This window comes from Pavona decussata, unplaced genomic scaffold (genome assembly GCF_977016875.1).
Source record: "Pavona decussata unplaced genomic scaffold, jaPavDecu1.1 SCAFFOLD_156, whole genome shotgun sequence".
In the NCBI taxonomy this organism is placed as follows: Eukaryota; Metazoa; Cnidaria; class Anthozoa; order Scleractinia; family Agariciidae; genus Pavona; species Pavona decussata.
This window is the reverse complement of record NW_028145568.1, coordinates 1,487,141-1,509,623: the sequence shown is the minus strand read 5'-3', so window position 1 is coordinate 1,509,623 and position 22,483 is coordinate 1,487,141. Positions and strand designations below refer to the sequence as shown.

Below are 22,483 nucleotides of genomic sequence, written 5' to 3'. Positions count from 1 at the left end.
TTACCACACAAAATGTTAAAATAACAGTATTAATTGCACTATTGCTGAGCTAACGGCAGGGAATGTTCGAGAAGCTACAGACTTATTAGATAAGGGTTGCCCGGCCATGAACGTCACTATGGAGGAGCGGTCTACGCGGTTATTTGGGGGTGCATGAGGGACGTTTCAACAGACTACGAACAATTTTGAGTGTCAAGCAAATGCTTCTTAAGTACTGTTTTGAATCCTCTTATATTGTTTGCTATTTTTGCCCCCGCAGGGTTTTGGCCCAGAGGCCATAACCCGAGGAGGCACCATAGGATTCCCCGCGTGTATACATATAAGGAATTTCAAAATGTAAGAAAGTAAGTACTGTAAGTAAATTTGTTAGTATGAGTAAAAAATCTCGATTTGATCAAAGTAGGCGCGCACGGTCGTCTCGGGTAATATTTCAGCAAGCGCGCAAGGTGCTGTCGGGTAGCTGTCATTCTGCAACCACGAGCGAGGTCTTCCACAGGAAGCCCACACAAGTTCGAGCAGCGTTTGACGGTCGTTTGCGTTTTCGTCGTCCTCTAGCAGCATTTCGAGTTCTTTCTAGCAGTGTTTCAAGGTCTTGCAACCACGAGTTCGCATTTCGCCATCATTTAGCAGTATTTTAACCACGAGTTCGCGTTTTACCATCTTCTAGCAGCGTGTCAAGGTCAGACTTGCAATCATGAAGTCCCGTTTCGCCATCTTCTGCATCTTTTATAGCAGCCACGACTTCAAATCTTCGAGCACCGTTTCAGGGCGAAGATTTTGCAGTTCAGTGATTTATTTGAATTCAAAAGCATTCAACAGCACTGAATAGAATCGCATTTCAACCATAGCGTTTTGCCATCTTGTGACAGCGTGTCAAGGTCTTGCAACCACGACTTCACACCTTTCGCCATCTTTAGCACAGGCGTCCCAAGCTCACGTTTAGAGAAAGCGAAAAATTAATTATCTATTTATTCATATATGCGTCACGGTTGTGTGAGTTGGAACGTGACCTTTCATCTTACGCGGTGTTAGGTTACATGATAACAGTTAAGAATTTGAGCGCTTTATAAGACGTTGTACGGGGAATAAAATATCGTTCATTTAGAACGCCAAATACTTTAAAATATCCTCATTTTTTGCGTAAAATGATTAAACAAAACTCACCTGTTGTGTGTCCGTTGTGCTTAACACAAGAGGTGAGTTTTTTTAATCATCTTACGTAAAAAATGAGGATATTTTAAAGTATTTGGCGTTCTAAATGAACGATATTTTATTCCCCATACAACGTCTTATAAAGCGCTCAAATTCTCAACGGTTATCATGTAACCTAACACCGCGTAAGATGAAAGGTCACGTTCCAACTCACACAACCGTGACGCATATATGAATAAATAGATAATTAATTTTTCGCTTTCTCTAAACGTGAGCTTGGGGCGCCTGTGTCTTTAGCAGCCTTTCAAACCACGAGTTCACATCCTCGAGCAGCAATTGAAATAGATTTATATTGCCTGATTTATACATAAATATACTGCAGATGATTATATTTTGATAGATTTATACATTGTTGCAAGTTTAGTTATTGTTGTTGTTATGGTTATTATAGTGATTTTCCCAACAATTACTCAAATTTTAACGTACCACACATTCCTGTTACACAGAATATTAACTTTACAATTGAAATACATTTATATCAACTGATTTATGGATAATATATTGCAGGTAATTATACATACAATACGTTGCTGTTTCACAAAACAAAACTGTATGACTGTAATAGTTTTCAATGTCAAATTTACAGATAAATATGCTAACCAGTTACATGGATGTTAACTTCAATAAATATTCAAACGTTTCTTTTTTAAAATTCGTATGCACAGTATTTATATCCCGTAAAAGCCATATACAGGTGTTAAACAGATCTTCAAAAGCGGGGGCAACTCTAGTGAAAACTATTACTAGTAATATAAGAAGGTAGATTATTCCAAAGTTTCGGGCCCCAAAATTTCTCCAGCATGGCGTGACTAGTAGCATTACTATACATGCATTCGACACTCTTTAAATTCGCTACAGACGTAAACATGTCAAGTTGAGGGCCAAAGGTGTTAACAAAAACCTTTTAAACATACCACACTAGTAGCAGAAAACTAGACTTCCAGTTTGTTATGTTTATGAAAAGGAATGGAAAGGAATCTTTCCAAAGAGTGCTCGCGCCAGTCTTCCTCGGCATTACAAATCACCTCCAAGATGGCGCCCTGAGTGATTTGAGTGTCAGATTGCAGCCTGCTTCAAGTTTGTCCTGTTTATATCACCCGCACAAAATCATCCTAAGGCATGTATTCTGGTGATGTGTTAAGTGAAGAGGGAAGAAAGGCACTGGATGCCTGTGTAAAGGTGAAGATTTTGGGGAGGCCGGAAACACGCAGATATCATCGAGATACCGCTCGCAAGCGATTGTTGGCATGCTATGCTGGAAAGTTTCCGGGTCGCCCTTGGCCAGCTACACCTCCATCGTGGCTCGAATTCTATCACTTCATTCTTCCGGGTGACCTGAGTACTGATAGTGATTCAGTAGACATTATTGATATTCATGACGCTCTTCTTAGCTTCGATGAAAGGCGTTTTGTTAACAAGTATCCGAAAGAGGGACCCGGTTCTGATAAACTGAAGGGGTTGATTGATAAGCGCAGGGCTGATGTTGAACGAGAGTGCCAGCAAGCAAGAGCTAACCCAGATGGACGACACAGATACTCCTGGCTTAATGCACAGCGTCGAGTGAGGGACTGCTTTGCGGGCAACTTTGCAGGAGATGTACCAATGCTTGAAAACAAGAGTTTATGTAGTGACGAAACTTACAACATTGTTGAAATTCATGATGCTTTTGTTCATTACGATAAACTGAAATTTGTCGATAAACATGAACCAAGAGAGGCTGCAATAAATGATGTCAAAAAAGAGTACACAGAAGCCCTCTCTGTTGACAAGACTGGTGTCAAATGTGGACTTCGTGAATACTCCATAGAGGAAGCACTGTCACGAGTCAAGAGTTGTTATTCATTTTACTTCCCATCAAGTGTGAATGTAATTCCTTTGAAACGAGATGAAAGTGGGGAACCAAAATTAAATCAAACTTACAGCATATTTGATATTCATAGAGGAATATGTCATTTGGATGAAAGAGTGCTTCTAGAGAAATACCCAGAAGTGGGACCTGGATGCGATGAATTGAAAAGGTCAATTGATGCACACAGGGATGCTTTGGAAAGAGAATACCAAGAACACAAAGACAAAGCTGAGTGCAAATATTCTCGGAGTGAGGCAGAGCGCCGAGTAAAAGATTGCTTTGTGGGTCCCTTTTCAGAGAATGATACAGATGTATTTCCCACTAAAGAAGAAGAGAGTGGAGTGCCAAAGGAATACCAGACCTATGACATTTTTGATATTCAAAAGGCAATTGAACATTTTGATTCTAAAAGGCTTTTTGACAAGTATCCTGAAGAAGAAGATCCTAAATCAGATGAAAAGAGAAAAAAGGTTGACCAGGAAAGAGCCAGTATTGAAGAAGAGTACAAGAAAGCCACTGCCAGTGTTGAAATTGAACATGGTTCAGGTTTTATCATTCAAGGTCACTTTGTGATCACCAACAAGCATGTCATTGAAAGTGTCCAGAATGATAGAAGCAAGAAAACTCAAGTTGTTATTTGCAATAAGGCCATTGGTGAGTTCCCTTGTAAAGTTGCTTATGATGATACTAAAAAAGATCTGGCACTCCTCTATTGCCCAGATCTTGACTTACATGTAGGTAGAATTTGCCCATTGCAACTGTCCACTCAATCTCTGTTACCAGGCATGCAAATTTTTTCTTTTGGTTATCCAATTAGTCATACAGACGAAACGGCTCTGTTTGTGAATGGGTATGTAGCTGGATCCAAAAGAACATTTTCAGGTCTAACAAAAGCAGTGTTAAACTGTCCACTTAACTCAGGCAATTCAGGTAGCCCAGTTCTTTGCAGGGTCAAAGGTGAATTAAAGGTAGTTGGTGTTGCAACACAAAAACACTTCAAGGAAGTGCTATCTCTGGGTGAGAGGCAAACAATTGAAAAAATAAGGGAAACCTTAGAAACTAGAGAAATTCCTGAAGTGTCAGAATTTTGTAAAGAATATGACAGTTTCAAGTGGTCAGACTCAGGTTGCCGGTTACCAGACTTCAGTGGTCGCAGAGGGAGCGCCCAAGTTATCTCTGATCCTCGTTTGATACCAATGTACTTGCTAACATTAAAGCTTTATGATGCTTTGGAAACTCATTCGCAATTTAACCTTAGCAATGCAGTGCCAGGAGAGCAGGTGACTGAATTCATAAAAGATTCTATCAGTAAATATGATGGAGAGCATAAGGATGAGTTGGCTGAAATAGTTAAAATGGTCTGAGCATCATTTCTCAAGCATTAATTTTTCCCTGGCCTCTTTTGGCTGTATGCATAGTTATATAATTTCCTATGAGTAAGTTGTTGGAAAGAGCCAATCCCCAGATTAGTGCTGATTTGAGATGAAAAGTTTGACTTGATAGGAATTTTTGAAAACTGTGTGCAGTTTTTCTTTTGGACCCTGCCGACTTTTAAACTGTAAATTATAAGATCGTATAAAATTCCTGAAGAAAATGCTTTGACATCAGGAAAAACCTGAACCTGTTGTTCAATCCTGAGTACCAGTCCCAGTTGATTTTGGTCCATAAAAATAAGGGAAATACAGCACTTTGATTGAAAACCACAAGCTTAAGAGCTGTACTTAAACTTTTTTCTCATTGTGATAAAGTGTGGCCTACACATTGACATCTGCAGTACCCATTGTGTGGACAGTTTGATAACTGGTATAACTGTTAGGATGAACAAAGGGAAAAATGTATCTAATGATTTTTCACGCAAACAGGATGATGTATAATAGTGTCGCTGCTTAAAAGTTAATAGTCAGTTCGAGGGTAGCTCTCAGATATATTTTACCAACCCGAGGATGGAGTAGGGGGTGGGGCTCCCATAATAATTATTATAAAAGTGATGGGGTGATCATCGTACCTTTAAGGGGTTGAAATTTGTGGTTTGGTACCCCTTAGGGTGCTAAAATCTAAAATGACTTCCATCAGAGGTATGGTGGTACCTTTTAGGGTAGTGAGGAGAAGTAAATGTCAGTCAACTGATTTTAATTTTTGCCTCATTCTTGACTCATCAATGAAAAGATCAACAATTTTAACTTATTTAAAATTTCTTTAGAGTTGGTATCTCTAAGGGTAAAATAAATTGTTTGGACCACTCCCACAAAACGGCATTCCAGCACCTTTTAGGAGTTCTTTTCAAAATTTCAGACAATCACCCCCATTGCTTTTCAATGGGAGCCCCCCCCCCATCCCCCAGGGTTACCAACCCCAATTCACTGAGTAAGTTTTCTGGAAGTTGTACCCAAATTCAGATGCAATACAGTAAACACCCACATTTAAGAACCTACTTTTTCAAGGTCAGCCTGAATAAGTCTTCATATATTTATTGTGAGGTTCTTATATAACAGGTGTCTAAAATGACAAATTTCAGCCTGGAGGTTCTTAAATCCACTTGTTCTTTTATGCGGGTGTTTACTACATGCAAAGGCATCAAGGTACGTTGAATTGTGTGTGCATTGTACAGTGACTTAAGTAGACTTGAAAGGGTTTTCAGCTGCACATGCGTGTAACCCACCCACACCATAGTAAGGTAAACATTGGCTGATAAATCAAAGTTTCTATCCTAAAGTTGTAACACTTGATTTTTGACAGTTGTGAGCAATAAAAGTTGAGTTACACTTGTTTGTAATAACGTGTCTTGAATAAATGAACCAAACTACAAGGAAAAATTTGGAGGTCTTACAGTACGATCTTCTTCATGTGTGCTTCTAATCTTGTAGCCAGATCTTCTTACGCTTCGGGAGAGAACATCTGGCCAAACGTCATTTGACTATGTCAGGAGTATAACGAATGTCGGTGGTTTCGCCCCGTAGCGAGTTCGCCCCGTTGGAGTTCGCCTCACATATAACCGAGTTCGCCAACCATTTTGGCGTGAAATTCTGAAACGCCGGTTATGGACTCTAAAGAAACGGGTATGGATTCTAGAAACCATGTCTGAAAATGGGTATGAATTTTAGAGCCCAGGTCTGAAAAGGATACCGGAAAATTACATATTTTGGTCTGAAATAGGGTCAGTGTACCCCCCAGGGGCTTACAAGTTAGCTGGAAATTTTTTTTTGCTACACTTTGAGCGGAGGGTTAACGGCGTGACAATGTATGTTTATAAAAAACTAGTAGTAGGGGGATTTTGGGGTTTCTGGTGCATCACACGTAGTTTTACAATGATTTTGACCAATGAGGACGACCTCCCAAAAGTCCTATCCGCTCCCTTACTGTTATATCGAAGGTGTGACAAGTTTTCAGGGTTTTTGTCTGCGAGAGAAACAAGAGGGAAAGACATATTTAGTGATGAAATCAAATTACACATGCCTCAAGGAGGCTTTGAATAAGGGGCGAGAGGGGGGGGGGGGGGGATTTACATGCTTCCCATTGTGCATTGCGGGCAAACTATATTATCAACTCGAGGCCATTCGCGATCGTCGCATTAGACAATAGACACCGTGAGGCTCGCACGTCCGCCAGCGAATGTTTTATAGTGCAAAAACAGCCAACATCTCACAGAATCTTCTTTTATTTGTCTGCCAGCAGTGCTCCTGTTCTATTTAATGTGTTTTATCACCAAAGTATGCTCATAAGGCGTCATAGGTCACGACAATCTTATCGAACTCGTAAAGACGATAAGAGGAAATCGTATCAACTGTTTTGGCATGTTTATTTATTTATTGAAAAAACATCAGAAGGAAAACGTGCAGTCCACTCGCATTAATCTAGACAGAGAAAGTAAACGAGAAGCTGCCGAAAATTCCTCTGAACTTAGATTATTTCAAAAGCATTTTTAATTATTAAAAAACGTTAAAAAATGCGCACCGCTCCCGCTGTGCTTGTTTATTACATTTCGGTTCTACATCTACCTAACATTAACTCGCCGCTTTTCCGGTTAAATCGCCTTATTCATGGCTTCGTTTTGATCGATTCCAACAGAATAAAATTTTACCTCCCGTATAATCCGACATTTCGAGCAAGAGAATTTATAAAGAAATTAAAGGAAAACGATCTTCGTAACGGCGGTCGTTCACATGTCTGACTGATATGAAACCAGAAATAACCTACATTCAACAGCAAATTTTGGGGCGAAAACAAGAGGTCAAGAGAGGTCAATTCTTTTCATAGCAAACTTTGAGGTTTAAAATGCTGATTTTCTAAAACTTTGGCTTTCGACCAGTTACTTTGTGTGCCGCATGAAAGATTCAAAATGAGTATTACCACTCATTGTAAAACAGTCGCTAATGACAACCAACAAATAAGGCTCCTAAAATTCTTTTTAGAAGATTGTATACGCTCAAAGAAACACATTAATCACATTATTGAGAATTTAGCAACAGAGTAAAAATTGTTTACTTGCCATATCTCATTTGTGAAACCATGTGGAAATTCGAATAAAATACACATATTCAAAGCTTTCGCCGGAAATCATTCATGTTTTAAGGTTTTTCAGGTATTTAATTCCACTCACGATAAATAATGACTTCTTTACAATTTTCCTCGTAATTACGCTTCACTCAGGCTGTTTCAGTTCTGTAAAGTTGATCTAACAACGGATTCTACACTCTACACTCTACACTTAAAACTTCATCGATCCGACGATAACATCTCAACTCGAAGGCATGTTCTTCTCACGTGGCCTCTTCCCGCCACTCACTCGTAATTATGCTAATCTATGCTTATAGTTTAATTTCTAACACACTTCCTACCTTGACTAACACGAGTCAATCAACAATATAACTGCTCAAGATCGTTACAAAATTAACAAAAGGGGAGAGTTCATCGTTTCTTTCTCGTTATCCTTAATTAATGTTCAGCAACATTTTCTTGTTCAGCGTTTCCTACAAAAGTTATAGGAGAATCAGTGTTCCCGTTCTGACGTTCAGGCTCTCGTAATCCAGCCTCTACAGGATACAACTTCTTCAAGGGTCTTGTCACCTCGATGACTCGATCACCACCACGCGTTCTCACCACAGCTCCTCTACGAAATCCATCTCGTCCTGTGATGAAGGATTTAACAACTCCCATGTTCCAAAATTGTCTGGGCGTCTTGTCCTTGTGAATGCAAAGGACGTCTCCAATTTGGACGGTTGGCTGTCTGTTCTTCGATTGGCAATTGTGATGAACACGTAGCTCAGTTAAGTACTCCTTTTGCCAACGTCTCCAAAACTGCGAAAGAACAGTTGTCAGATATTTCGCGCGTTTTGACAATTCACTTCCAGTCAGTGGCGTTTCCAACGGAGGCCCGCAACTCTTCCGTTCTGAACTCAACAGTCGACGACCAATAATCAATTGCGACGGCGTCAAAGGATTTCGCAAATCATCGTCCACGTACGTCAAGGGTCGTGAATTTAGTATTCCCTCTATTTCAACAACAACAGAGAGTAGTTCTTCATAGCTGATTCGTGCGGTTCCCAAGGTTTTCTTCAAGCAGCGTTTTGTTGATCTAACGAGCCGTTCAAAAAATCCTCCCCACCAAGGAGCTAATGCGACATTAAATTTCCGGTTGATATTGTGTTCTGCTAGCAGTTTCCTTAGCTCTTCACTCTTGAAAGTGGATCCATTGTCTGACACTACGAGACTTGGGATACCTCTTCTGGCGATGAACCTCTTAAAACTTCTCACGAACGCTTCGGTTGTCAACCTTGGGACGAGGTCGAGATAAACAGCACGACTGACTGACTTCATCTGTCGATACTTGTCACTCTTTTAAATCTCTTCCTGGACGTGTTCAATCCACAGTTTCTCGGCTTGTCTGTGCAATCTTAAAGGATTCTCTTCCATTCCTTCTTCGGACTTTGCTTTCTTTAGTTTCTCAACAAACAACAATACCAGTGCAGTAACCCTTATCAGCTTGGTAACGGAACTAAAGTTCTCAGACTTGATAACGTTGGCTAGACTCGCTTCTTCTTCCTTGTCTTCCACACACGTTGTCACTAGGATGGAGGCAGTCGACTTAGATGATTTCAGTTCGCATAATTCTTCTCTGACTTGTACATTTTCTGGCTGCTTTGGCCAGTGTTCACTACTCTTAAACAGGAATTCAGGTCCGTGTAGCCACAGGCTGTTTCCCTTCAGGTCAGTAGACTTGATTCCTCGAGACGCTATATCAGCTGGATTTTCTGCTGTGGGACAGTACCTCCACTGCTGACGTGGAGAATTTCTTCTAATCTCAGTCACTCGAAACCACTCGATTTTCAACAAACTGCTTATACTCCTTGTTGGTATTTGTGATCCACCACAACGAAATCATAGAATCTGTCCAGTTAAACACATTGTCAATTCTCACAGCTTCTAAAGCCTGACTCACACTCTTTAACAATCTGGACGCAGCTAGGTTCGACAACAACTCTAGACGAGGGATAGTTTGCTTAGCCAATGGAGCAACTCTGGTCTTCAAAGATATTATCTGGCATTCCACTTTCGACTCATATTCCACTCTCATGTAGACTGCAGCTCCATAAGCCTTTTCCGATGCATCAGCAAAACAGTGAAGTTGGACTGACTTGACCTTATCCCCTTTCAAACCTTCAGTATAACATCTCTTGAAGCTGACTCTTCCAGCCTGTCTTAGATCCAACAAAATTGTCTGCCATTGGTGGTGGAGGTCAGTGTCGAGCAACTCGTCCCAGTCTCTCCCATCCTTGCAAAGTTTCTGAAACATGATATTAAATTGAAGTATGATAGGAGCTATCAATCCCAAGGGGTCAAAAAATTTTGTAGCTGTACTGAGAATCAATCGTCTTGTTGCTGGTTGAGCATCTACATCCCCCAATGTCTTGTTCAGATCATAAATCAGTTCATCTTGGGTAGGGTTCCAAAGCACTCCCAGAACCTTTTGTTCTTTCTCTGTACTTTGCTTAAAAACTGACTTGGAGAAGCTTTCATCTTCTTCTTTAACACCATATCCATCACTCTTGTCAAAGTCTTCACGGAAAGCTTCATCCTCTTGCAATGCTCTCAGGAGTCCCTCTGAATTGCTGTTCCACTTTCTCATATTGAAACCTCCTGATTTGAGACAAAGCTTTATCTTCTCAGACAGAACGAATGCACTGTCCACATCACCATCCCCAGAAACATAATCATCAACATACAAAGACTTAAACAGTTCTCTTGCAAGTACACTGTCAACTGGCAAACAAGTGTTCAAGTGGTGTCTGATCGTGGCATTCAGAATGAAAGGACTTGAGTTCACTCCAAAAACCACTCGTGCAAAACGCATCACCATGACCTCTGGACTTTCCTTGCCCAGATCATCAATCCACAAAAATCTGAGAAAGTCTTTGTGTTCAGGATCAATCTTAATGTTCAAAAATGCCTTCTCGATATCTGCAGTTAAGGCAACTTCATGGACTCTAAATCTTAACAAGATGTCAAATAAATAAGGATTCAGAGAGGGTCCAATGTGCAGACAGTCATTTAAACTTGGTCCAAACACCTTGGATGAGGCATCATAAGCAACTCTGACCTTAGTTGTATCTCTGTCAAGTCTCACAACTGCTCTATGTGGGAGATAATGAACACTTCCAGGCTGTGGGATTTGATCCTGTGGCACCAATTCAACTACGCCACTCTGCAATTGCTCCCTGACCACTTGATCATACTGCTTCAGAATTTCTGGCTGGTCCTTTAGCTTTTTGATTGTTGTTGTCAGTCTACGTGATGCAGCTGAGTAATTGTCTGGTAGCATCGGATGGTTATCCTTGAAGGGTAACTTGACCTGCTATCTCTCCCCAGTGAACCTGATGTCACTTGAGAACTTGTCATAGACAGACGCTTCTCTTTCCTCTATCCCCAAAGTTTCTAGGTCACAGAATTTCTGAAGATCATCTTTCATGTCACTCATCTCTGTGGACTCTATCTTTAACACGTGTGTTGAACTCAAATTCACTGTGCATGACTTTGTCGACGTTGGGCACACAGCCTGGGCCTGATAACACCCAACCCAACTTGGTTTCAAGGGCTACCGGTCCAGAGGGATCTCTCTTAAAAAAGGTTACCAGTGAAGAAGGACCAGTAGTAATCTGCTCCTATTAGCGCGTCAACACTAACAGAATCACTTGTTCCACATGCAAATTGTAGACCTTGTAAGTAAGGATAGCATTCCAATGTGTCTTGAGTTTGTTGATTGGACACTGGGCTGCAAATCACTGGTACAACATATGATGTAACATAGACATTCAATCCATCTAATGTTCTGACACGCAACTGCACAACATCACATTCCTTGATGGAAGCTGAGTCATCTCCAAACGTTTTGATTAAAAGGGTTTCCTTACCCACAGTTGGCAGTTTCAACTGCTCTCTTGTCATGCTGGTTATGTAAGATCTCTGGCTACAGGAGTCAAATATCATATGGGCATTCACTCCAATTTCCTGGTTATCTGGTCTACAAACAAAGGCTTAGGCTGTCTGCAACAGCACAGAGTTGACATTATTGCTAATGTGCATTGTTGAAGCTCCTGTATCTCCGCTCGTATCTTGAGGTGGTTCAGATCTATGTGGTGTTGCTACCTCAGAACCCAAGTTTCTGGATGTTACAGTGTTATTTGTTCTTTCACAAATGGTCACATGGTGTCTACCTTCACAGTTAAAAGCATTTTGCCCTTGATGGGCAATTTGCAGAGATATGACCACTCTTCAAGCACACAAAGCACCTGCCATTTCGTCTCAGCATTGTTCTTCTAGTCCTCGGTTCAGTGACAGTCATGCAGTTCATGGACTTATGATTCTTCTTACAAAAGGCACAGCGAGGAATACTTTCTTCGTTACCTGTGTAAAGCGCAGAGGCAGAAAAGGGCTGTTTGCTTCTTGTCTTATGCTGTCCGAACTTTGAAGAATTAATATTTGGTCCACTTGTTTTCATTGCAGTACATCTTTCTCTGGCTTCCAACTCAGTCTTCAATGCATTCAAAAAGGCATCAAGATTCCATGTTCCTTCACTGCCAAACTTGCGGCTTACAATCAATCTCAACTTTAAGGGGATTTTCTTCATTACGATAGGGACTAGTAAATTCCCAAAGGACTGTGATTCAACGCCTAACGCATTCAAACCTCGAATGTTGATTTCAATCTTGTCATACAATTCACGTAACTTCTTTGTTTCATGTACTGAATTGACAGATGGAAGTTTCAATAAGGCATCCATGTAATTTGATATTAACAACTGTGGCTTACCAAATCGGTCCTTGAGAATGCCGATGGCTACTTTGTAATTGTCTGCAGTCAGACTTAGTCCAGCAATTGCGGATTCAGCATTACTTGTCACACAACTCTTCAGATAAGTGAACTTTTCGATGGGCGAAATGCTAGGGTTTCCATCTACAGCGGACTGAAATGTGTCTCAGAAACTCTGCCATTCTTGATATTTGCCCGAAAATGATTTGAGCTCGAGTTTAGGTAGTTTCACTTTCGCGCTTTCAGCATTTTTAGAATTACCATTTCCCTGAATTGCCGCCGGAGTCTGCGTGTGTCCGCCATGTTTGGAATGTTCAGAATGTTCTAATCTAAAGTCAATTTTCGCCAAAATACTGTAAACATGCTGACAAAACTCACCAGAATCTTCTATTTCTTTCTCCAGTTGCTTTTTTTTAGTGTTCTCCAGTATCGTTTCATCCAGCTTTTTTATGGCTTCCATTTGTTCTTCCAGCAAAGACTTCAACGCAGTTAACTTTTCCTTGGACGACGACAAATCTTCCCCGCCATCTGTTAAGATCTTCTCCGCATTCTCCATCGTTTTGTACACAAACTCCTTGTGAGCCTCTCGCATATTCCTGGCCTTTTCGACGTTCATGATGTTTCTAAACTCTCCGCTAAGGGAACCTTGTCTTTTCAATGCAGTCCTTTGGCGATTTGTAGTTGTTTGATGTTTGTCTTCACTCGTTGTTCTGGCAGCTTATCCGGCTCGAAGGACCATGTTTTAAGGTTTTTCAGATATTTAATTCCACTCACAATAAATAATGACTTCTGCACAATTTTCCTCGTAATTACGCTTCACTCAGGCTGTTTCAGTTCTGTAAAGTTGATCTAACAACGGATTCTACACTCTACACTCAAAACTTCATCGATCCGACGATAACATCTCAACTCGAAGGCATGTTCTTCTCACGTGGCCTCTTCCCGCCACTCACTCGAAATTATGCTAATTTATGCTTATAGTTTAATTTCTAACAATTCATCCTCAAGCAACAGAAAGAACGATGGGAAGCATGCAAATCCCCCCTTGTTTTGCATGATCTGTATTCTCCAGAACTATCAGCTACAATTCTTGCAAAATTCACGATCTCGCTACTGGGTTTTGGACACAGTCCAGGGTTTCAAGTTCAAGTTTCAAGTTTATTCAAAAATGTTTAACAGAAAATTCAAAGACAACACTAACCCGCAAGTAGCTGGAGCTAATCTACGCGGGTAGTGAGAAGACTAATTTACAAGAATTAATTACAGTTTACAGAAATCTATATACAATTTGTCAGTGAGCCATACAAACATTGAAAAAAGAAAGAAAAGAAAAGATGTGAACGTATGAAGAAAAGAAATATAAATTGCTATACTCTAAATAGATTGATTTAATTACGATTACGTTGTAACTTTCAGTTTTGAAAACTCAGAGATATGAGTAGGAATGCCAACATAATCATCCTCTTTTATTAAAATATGGAATAACAGGTCTTGCACTTTCCTCTTAAAGCTGTACTTGGGTAATTTTTGAAGTTCTAAAGGAATAATGTTCCATATTTTAGCCCCAAGTCGAGAAAAAGATTTAGATTGTTGGTTTAGTCTCGAATATTTAATGTGGTAGTTACCAGTTGAGGAGAATCTCGTATTATAATTATGTGTCTCTCTTGAAAAGTAAAAAAGATTAGAAATATTACACGTTGCTAATTTATTAAAAACATCATGCTTTAGAGTCAAGATTGATTGAAAATAAAGCGTATTGATCGGGATACTACTAGAGGAGACAAAGAGAGGAATGGCATGAGATCTATAAGGTGCAAAATATAAGAGGCGGAGGGCGCGCTTTTGTAGAACAAGGATTTGGTTAAGGTATGTCTGCGCAGCTTGGCCCCATACAGTGATGCCGTAGGATAAGTAAGGGAATATCAAATCTTCAAAGAGTTATCAATGTACTAGTAGGGAAAAAATGTCTTAGTCTGGCGATTAAACCAATAGTTTTACTTATTTTAGTAGTAATATGTGTAATGTGGTATTTCCAGCTGAGATTAGAGTCAATTAACACAACGGCCTAGGTATTTGATATACACCTTTTGCTCTAAGGGCACAAAGGTTTTAGTGTCATTATCAAATATTTTAAGGTTAACTTGGTGGTCAAGTTTCCTTTGATAGGGGTGAAAAATTATAAAGTTTGACTTCTTCGTGTTCAGTGTAAGCTTATTGGCAGTTAGCCATTCATAGACTCTAATTAATTCAATATTGGCAATATTCTCAAGGGACGGAAAATTTTTATCGGTATATAAGAGGTTCGTGTCACCAGCGAACAAGTAGAAAGCTAATTTATCAGACGATTTGTAGATATCGTTGACGTATATGAGAAAGTGTAGGGGCCCTAGTACAGAACCTTGTGGGACGCCACACGAAACAGTTTCTTTGTTAAAGGTGTTAGATTTAATTTGCGTTGACTGGACACGATCAGTGAGGTAGGAGTGGAACCAATTATTGATAACGCCTCGAATGCCATAGTGTTGTAATTTGTGCCATAAAATAGAATGGTCAACAGTATCAAAAGCTTTTTTTAGATCTATAAATATATCACATGAAAACATTCCTTTGTCAAAGTTTGATTGGGTTTGGTTTACTATATCGATGAGTGCATGTTCAGTACTTCGCCTCTCCCTGAAACCGTATTGTGAATGGTACAGAGTTTCATATTTTTCCAGAAAAAGCTTCAGTTTGTGATACATCAGTTTTTCAAAAATTCTGTTAAAAATGGAGAGAAGTGAGATAGGCCTTTAGTTGCCAGGGTCTGTCTCGTCCTCACTTTTGTAGATTGGTATAACTTAAGCATACTTGAGTTTGGGCGGATAAATTCCATTCGCTATTGAAAAATTAATAAGTTTGCATAAAGGTCTTGATATAGTTTTACTTGCGCATTTCAAGATACGAATGGGGCAGGAGTATAGACCAAGCGCCTTGTTGGGTGGCGTGGAAAGAATCTCTAGCTCAATTTCGGTAAGAATTACAGGTTGAAAGACGAAAGATCCCGCATTACTTCGCTTAGGTAAGTATTCAGAAAAGTGTGTTCGCGAAATAGGTATCCTAGTTTAGGGCCTACTGAAGCGAAGTGACTATTTAGAATGGGGTGTGAAAACGTCGAATCAGAAAATGTTAAGATAGTTCAATTTCTCCGATCTTATTTCATGATTGTTACCTACTTGTCGAATGAAGTTGATGGAAGAGTTATCAGCAAAATTTATCTCTAGATGAAAATTAAATATGAGGTTCTTAGGGAGAGTCGCACTTAAGATCTCAGCGGTGTCCTGACATAGATACTCGCTATTTTTTCCAGTGTTTCGTAGGTAGTAAAAACAAACTTGAGAAACAATTTATATATGCTTATATGCTTATTCAGTTTAACACACTGGTGTAAAATGACACCAAAGGTTTTTGCTGATGGCTTCGGACAGATCTTTTTGCAAGCAACGTGTACATAATCTAAGATATCGACGATATCTGGAACTAACGAGAACTAGTCCCGGAAAGAATTACTTCCGGAAAGGCTTGCCTCTGATACAGGTAGGGACTCCCAGTCTTTGTTACCAGTGGTTAAAGAGACAATTAAAACAGACAATTTCCAATATTTCCTTTTGAGGTCATTTTTATTCAGTGGCAGACTTTTCCCTTCTAAACCTAATAAGCCGTTACTTCCAATGCCTCAACCTCCGGAATGTTTAACAATGTTACTTGCCCAAGCGCACACAATAGCCGTTTTCACTGTAAAGAAGATTGAAAACAAATTATTAGAAATAAATTGACAAAACAAGACTAACAGAAAAAGTACTTAACTTCAGTATCTTACCACCGACGAGGAAAAATCTGTTTAGAAACGCCGGAATAATTGCGCGAACCATCAGCAAAAAACAATTGCCCGTTCCGAAGTTCATAAAGGGACTGAACCCTTACGTTGACACATTGTTCAAATTGCGTCATATGAAAACATGAATCCCATCGTCAGAAAGACCACATAAAAATTAGTAAGTTCACCAAGTTTGGTTATGTTTCATTGCGTAGTAACCAGGCTATGTCGCCCAAATTCCATACAAAGTCTCCAATTTTTCCGATTTTTGAAAAACTTCTACAGTCAACACTGCCTTGCTATTACGGGCACTTTGATAATAAGACAGCAGCTAAATACCCGGAAAAATTTATTACAGACGTTCGACTGAAATAAATTCCCGCTACAGTCAACTTCCTTTATTGCGTACATCCTTCGCACCTAAGAACACTAACTCGCAGTCACGAGGGTGTCCGCAATGAAGAGAGGTGACTTAACGTGGTTGCAATCTAACGACACAACCTCAAACTTGTTAAACTGACTAATTTCAATGTGATCTTTCTTGTGACGAATTCCAATTTCTGACTAAATAAAAATTTGAAACCTCTTCCCCAGTCTCTGTTTGAACTCCGGAAGAAATAGGAGACTAACTTACCACCATAGCATTGGTGGACAACCGCTCCCAACATGTTGACCACACTCATTACCACGAGGACTTCTCTTTACCTGTGAGAAAAGCAAAAGGACCACTAAAAATGTATTGTAATAAACACTGCCCCACAAGTTGCTAACCCCAATGCTTGGGTCTCAATCGTATCATTAAATTTTGGTCAGACCCTCTGAACACGCGATCAGTACTTCCAAGGTTCTACTCCTGTGGGAGTTCATTCGAAATTTGAAAGGAGGCGACTCTGTTTGTTGGGTAACTGATTCTATTTCTTGATTTCATTGGGCTGTAGTAAGTCGCAGAAAATTTGGCAGAATAACTGAATTTAAAGACAATTATCTTTACATTTTTCTGTGTCAGCAATTTGCCTTCGTTTGTCTACAGTTAACCTATATTACCGTATTTCCATCGTTTTCCTGTGGGCTTTCCTTTTCATGACTGTCAGAAAAAACAAAATAAAAAAGATTGCTCTTAAAACAAAAACACTTTTGAGCTTAAGTCAAATAAGAATTGAGACATCTATTTCTCTAAACTTTGATTGGATTTCTATGGTGACAGTAGCGTCCTCTTCCATTTGAGCTGATTGGTAATCCTTGACTTCTTCAGTTAAGTTCATAGTTATTAAAACAGACCTCTTCATAAAAGATATATTGGGTTACATTATGACCTCTTTTTGAGTCTTCGAGAATTGTTGAGCTCGTTTCAGGATTTTGTTATATTGTTATATATGTCATTCAACGGCCAGCATTTGAACCTAAAACCGCTTACATGGGATCACATAGTTTAAGACGGGCTACTAGCAAACAGGGTACCTGTATGTATTGGGAATTTACCCCTTACCGTTTTCCTATGTTGCTGATAACTATTTCCCAATGAACAAGAATAAATGAGCTCACATTTTTATTAAATTTAAAGGGTAGCCTAGCGTAGGCGTTCAGCTGTGGAAACCAACGAAACATGCAATCTGAATACTTGGAATAGACTGGCAATCAACTTATTACACTGCGGTAGGACAACACTTCTTGTGAGACAAAATTGTCATTGTTAAAAGGGAAGTATCACGGGAATTTGGTGTTGTATCGAAAACTCCAAAACGTTTTTTATCAACAAAAACTATGGTTGATTATCAGTCCAGTGCCCACAAAGACTATCGACGGGTGTCTCTGTCCACAGGTAGACTAGGTTAGAATGGACTACAACTTGAAAACAGTTAGGCTAACTGTTTTCAAGTTCTCGCGTTTTCGTTTCCAAACTGCTTAGAGCAGGTCATGAGTTGTCCTTTCAAGAACTCAGTTGATTTCCTTTTCTTGATGTTCTAGAATTATTTTGTAACTAAGTGAAGGTGTTCTCGTACCATTTTCGCCCCCCAAAAATCAAAATACTCGTGATACTTCCCCTTTAAGTTGAATATTCAGGGTCGCCCAAAGGTTCGTTTTGAGGGAATATATGTTCAGGAGGCATGTCGTTTTCTGTCTTAGAAATGATGATTAAATTGTGAAGAGAAACTAGAGTCCTCTTTTACGAAAGGCTACTCCTGACTTTCGCAAAGCTTCAAAAATAACCTCCTTTTGTTTCCAGAGGGAATATGTGTCCTTTAGACAACCTTTTTTGGAAAGCCAACAGTAGTTCGGAAATTCGAGGAATAAAATTCCGTTCCATAATATTTTCTACACTCTACATTTTCAGCTAAAGATTCCGAACAAATCATGTTTCTAGCTTACATAGATTTGACGTTTCGAAGGCCATAAATCGATCTAGGAATTAAGGATACAACATGTGAAGTATTTTGCTTAAACTATGTCGTTGGGCGCCACTGAATATTGATTTTTTTTTTTTAGAATGTGAACACGAAAAGTTGTGTAAGCTTCACAACTATGCCTTTGAAAGCCTTAATCATCCATTTTTAGTGTCACTTTTTGAATTGTCCAGAAAAAAGTTCTTATTGACAAAACCTTAAAATAAAATTCCAGTTTTGTTAGCAATTTCCCCACTAGAGCACATGCACAGCAACTAGTACTAATTATTTTTGGCCACAGATGGCTATAAAACACAATGAAACACGGGTGTTCGCAGTGTGCAGGTCCGATGGGGAAAAAATGCTTTTCTACACTTTTGTTGAGGACAGAAAGTGGGTAGATGACGTTGGTTATATTTGTCAGACTGTTCCAAAGGATTGCTCAACTATAACTCGATGATAATATCATGTCATTGGTATTTGATTTTGGTGGAGTCCCTTGATTAGCAGATAAATATCTGTAGCATTTTGCTTAAAGTTTCTTACTAAAATTTTGTTGACTTGGACTCAACAAAAGCCGTTGAGAGGCAAAGAACAAGGACAATGACAGCAATCACTTGTTTCATCTTAGCCAAGAAGCCTGTGGAAAAAAAACAACAACAACAACAACAACAAGTGAGTAAGTGAGTGAGTAAAGTAAGTACATAAGCAAGCAAACAAACAAGTAAGCGAGTGAACAAGCAAGCAAGTCAATGAGTAAGTAAGTAAGCAAGCAAGTAAGTGAATACGTTTTGCAAGTAGGTAAGTAAGTAAATTGATTTCAAGTCAATAAAGTGGAGATTGATCACCATTCAAACTCTCGACCACAATCAGATGAAAAATACTATGACTATAAATTGAACAGCAATTATAGAATTATAATTATTGATAAGAAAGATGGTGTCCTTAATAACTGCAAGTATAAGGTTTATTAATGAAGTACGGTTCCAATTGCCGATAGATCTGGTAACTTACATTTTCTCTTCTTTATCACATTCTTGGCTAATATTGTATTCGCAAATGTCGAGGAAACCTTAAACGTGTAAACGTTACACTTCACTTGAAATTAAAACACCTTTTTCTCTTAATTCTTTGCAATGAATATCTTCCACGCATGAAAAACAATCTGTCGTTATCTTGTAAATTTTGGTCGCTTTGCCACATGCAAAAACGTTTTCTTGTATTGTTGTTGAAGTGCAATCTGGGGGTTCTATGACGGTCACTTTGACTACTGAATCTGGGCCACAAAAATAATTCTTCCGTTCTATTCTCTGTTATTATAAATTCAGGGACGTTTCCTTCATAGGAATTTCGTTTGGTTAAAACGGGGCTTATCTTAAATAGAATATCAACCTCTGTGGAATTGTAAACAGGACAGGACTGCAAAGCATCTCCCGTGTTAATGAATTCAATTTCTTTGTGACGTCTGAGTGGAGGATGTGATTGGTTGGATCGCAAAATTTCGTTCAGGCGTTTTCAAAATGCGCGATGAAAATATATTGATTGTAGTTCGTTTTGGATTTTGTCGGCAGAGGTAAACGTTACTACAGTCAATAACTTGTGGGACTCATCGCGAATAGACAGCAATTTATGATCCAATCGAGAACACTGCGGAAAACGCTTAGGAAAATCTTCATTTCCTATCATTTGTTCTATCCAAATTTTTATACTGCGCTAAACTTACTGCTTCAGCAGCTGAATAAGTTACTTCCGATTCCTACTATCAACACCAAGGATACCACGAAAGTTCCCAGAGAATCTGCTGCTGTTACACAACGTTTTCAAAAACTGTCTTCATCAATCACGAATAACCACTAAAATACAAACCAGCAGCTCATTGTGAAACACGATTAAAGAATGTTGTCTGATCGAAATAAGTAGTTAAATCAAGATCGCTTGCATGCACACGATGTTAAGACTCTCCTCCCTAGTTTTCGGCCTGCCGATATCAACAAAAATGTGTTATAAGCACACTGTCAACTATTCTAGAACTGACGACCTTTACCTGTATTCAATGTCCACTTTCTGATGTTTGTAATATTTTCAGCTCTGGATATTTCTAGAGACAGGGAATAAAATATTCCAGTTACCCACTGACGAGAATATAACTCTTCAAGGATTTTAAATTGGGTTGAACTCTTAAACAGACCCGACCCAGATTCAACGAATCATCTTCTATTTGAAACTACAGCAATCACCTACTCTTCTCCTTCCCTTTGAATACAGCGGTGAACAATATCTTTAAGAAATTTATCATTCATGAGATAGCCAATTAAAGTTATGAATATGTCGTTGCTGATTAAATTCTACCTTCCAGTTCACATTAGCAACCTAGGAAAAAAGTTTTCCTAAAGTTTTCATGGCAAAGAAAATGGAATCTTCCAATCCCCAGGGTCACAAAAGTAACGCATTGTTTCTAACTCTGTTTTAAGACCATAAAAAAATAATAATAATAATGATAGTAAAAAAAAAATAAATAAATAAAAGAAGCTGGTTTTCCGTGACTATCTCCGAAATGCTAATTTGGTTTAAAAAATGACTGATAGCCTTGAGGGCGTTATCATTCACTAACATACAAAAAGTGTATGGACGAGCGTTTATGCAAAAAGTCTAAATGGTGCTAAATAAGGTCCCTAGTTCAAAAAATATTGTACAATAATAACAGCCCTAATTTCCGAGGAAAAGGTGAACAATTTGCCGTCATTTAAAATCACCAGCCCGTACCTCAGATGGCATAGTCCAGAGGCTTAAAACGATAATGTGACGACAAATTAACCACTGTTAAAATCACTAGAACAAGTTAAGTATTCTTCGGATGGCCAGTTTCATTTCAGTGTTGTAACTTCGTGTGGAACTACATTAGTCTGTGTTGCTCTTAAACGAAATCAAATAATTCCAAGGTTTGTTAAAAATTGTCTTCACTCAGCCGATCACAAGCGGCGACTGTAAGACACGTTTTACAAACATCGCCGGCATAATAAACACGTTCTCACGGCTCCTTGTTTTTCTGTAGTCAACTTGTATTGACTAGGAATCGGCAGTCCAAATTTGTACCCAGTTTTCTGTCTCGGTGTAACAAAATGTCTCTTCAACTCGCTGCGCTGTTTAAAAGCTGACGACATAAATGTATCCTTCAAAGTCGCCTTGTAGTTTCTCTGACATTTTCATTTTTATTTTTACCTAGTTTTCGGCCTGGGCTATTCCGATGTCAAAAAACGGCTTATAAGCACCGGGCACTGTCACTAACTTTTTATGAGTATTTATGTGTCAATTTCTCTCAAAGAAAGGCAAACTTAATCAGAATGAAATAAGTGCTGTGCTCTGTTCGTAAAGGCAATACAAATACCATAATGGAGAAAAAATGGCTAATTTTTGTAATATTTTTAATCCTGGATACTTCTAGACACAGAGAATAAAACATTTCAGTTACCCAATGACGAAAATATAATTCTTCAAGGATTTTAAATTCTGTCGAACTCTTAACCAGACCCGACCCAGATTCAACGGATCATCTTCTATTTGAAACTACAGCACTCACCTACTCTTCTCCTTCCCTTTGAAAACAGAACTGACGAACCACCAGCGGTGAACAATATCTTTAAGAAATTTAGCATTCATAAGATGGCCAATTAAAGTTATGAATATGTCGTTGCTGATTAAATTCTACCTTCCCGTTGACATTAGAAACCTAAAAAAAAGTTTTCCTTAAATTTTCATGGCATAGAAAATGGAAACTTCCAATCCCCAGGATGACTAAAATAACGCATGCTAATTGACACTGCTTTAGGAACATAAAATGAAAAAACTTTAAAAGAAGCTGGTTTTCCGTGACTATCTCCGAAATGC

At 39.0% G+C, this 22,483-nt stretch overlaps 3 protein-coding genes and 1 long non-coding RNA gene across 4 annotated transcripts; 1 reads left to right on the top strand and 3 right to left on the bottom strand.

The window, feature by feature from the left end:
• The first annotated feature begins 2,232 nt into the window (after nucleotides 1-2,232).
• LOC146465188 (uncharacterized) lies at nucleotides 2,233-5,807 on the top strand. The gene has a single exon (XM_085128663.1). The coding sequence runs from the start codon at nucleotides 2,332-2,334 to the stop codon at nucleotides 4,423-4,425; it is 2,094 nt and encodes a 697-aa protein (XP_084984789.1). The 5' UTR covers nucleotides 2,233-2,331; the 3' UTR covers nucleotides 4,426-5,807.
• Nucleotides 5,808-7,993: 2,186 nt separating this feature from the next.
• Nucleotides 7,994-8,875, bottom strand: LOC146465187 (uncharacterized). The gene has a single exon (XM_085128819.1). The coding sequence runs from the start codon at nucleotides 8,873-8,875 to the stop codon at nucleotides 7,994-7,996; it is 882 nt and encodes a 293-aa protein (XP_084984945.1).
• Nucleotides 8,876-8,896: 21 nt separating this feature from the next.
• Nucleotides 8,897-10,877, bottom strand: LOC146465186 (uncharacterized). The gene is made up of 2 exons (XM_085128818.1): nucleotides 9,477-10,877; nucleotides 8,897-9,331 (listed from the first exon to the last, which is right to left on the bottom strand). The coding sequence occupies exons 1-2, from the start codon at nucleotides 10,875-10,877 to the stop codon at nucleotides 8,897-8,899; spliced, it is 1,836 nt and encodes a 611-aa protein (XP_084984944.1).
• A 5,124-nt stretch (nucleotides 10,878-16,001) lies between these two features.
• On the bottom strand, nucleotides 16,002-22,228 carry LOC146465185 (uncharacterized). The gene is made up of 6 exons (XR_014868246.1): nucleotides 22,176-22,228; nucleotides 20,643-20,696; nucleotides 19,145-19,238; nucleotides 17,262-17,301; nucleotides 16,852-16,922; nucleotides 16,002-16,135 (listed from the first exon to the last, which is right to left on the bottom strand). It is a non-coding gene; the product is annotated as an uncharacterized LOC146465185 (long non-coding RNA).
• Between the last annotated feature and the right edge of the window lie 255 nt (nucleotides 22,229-22,483).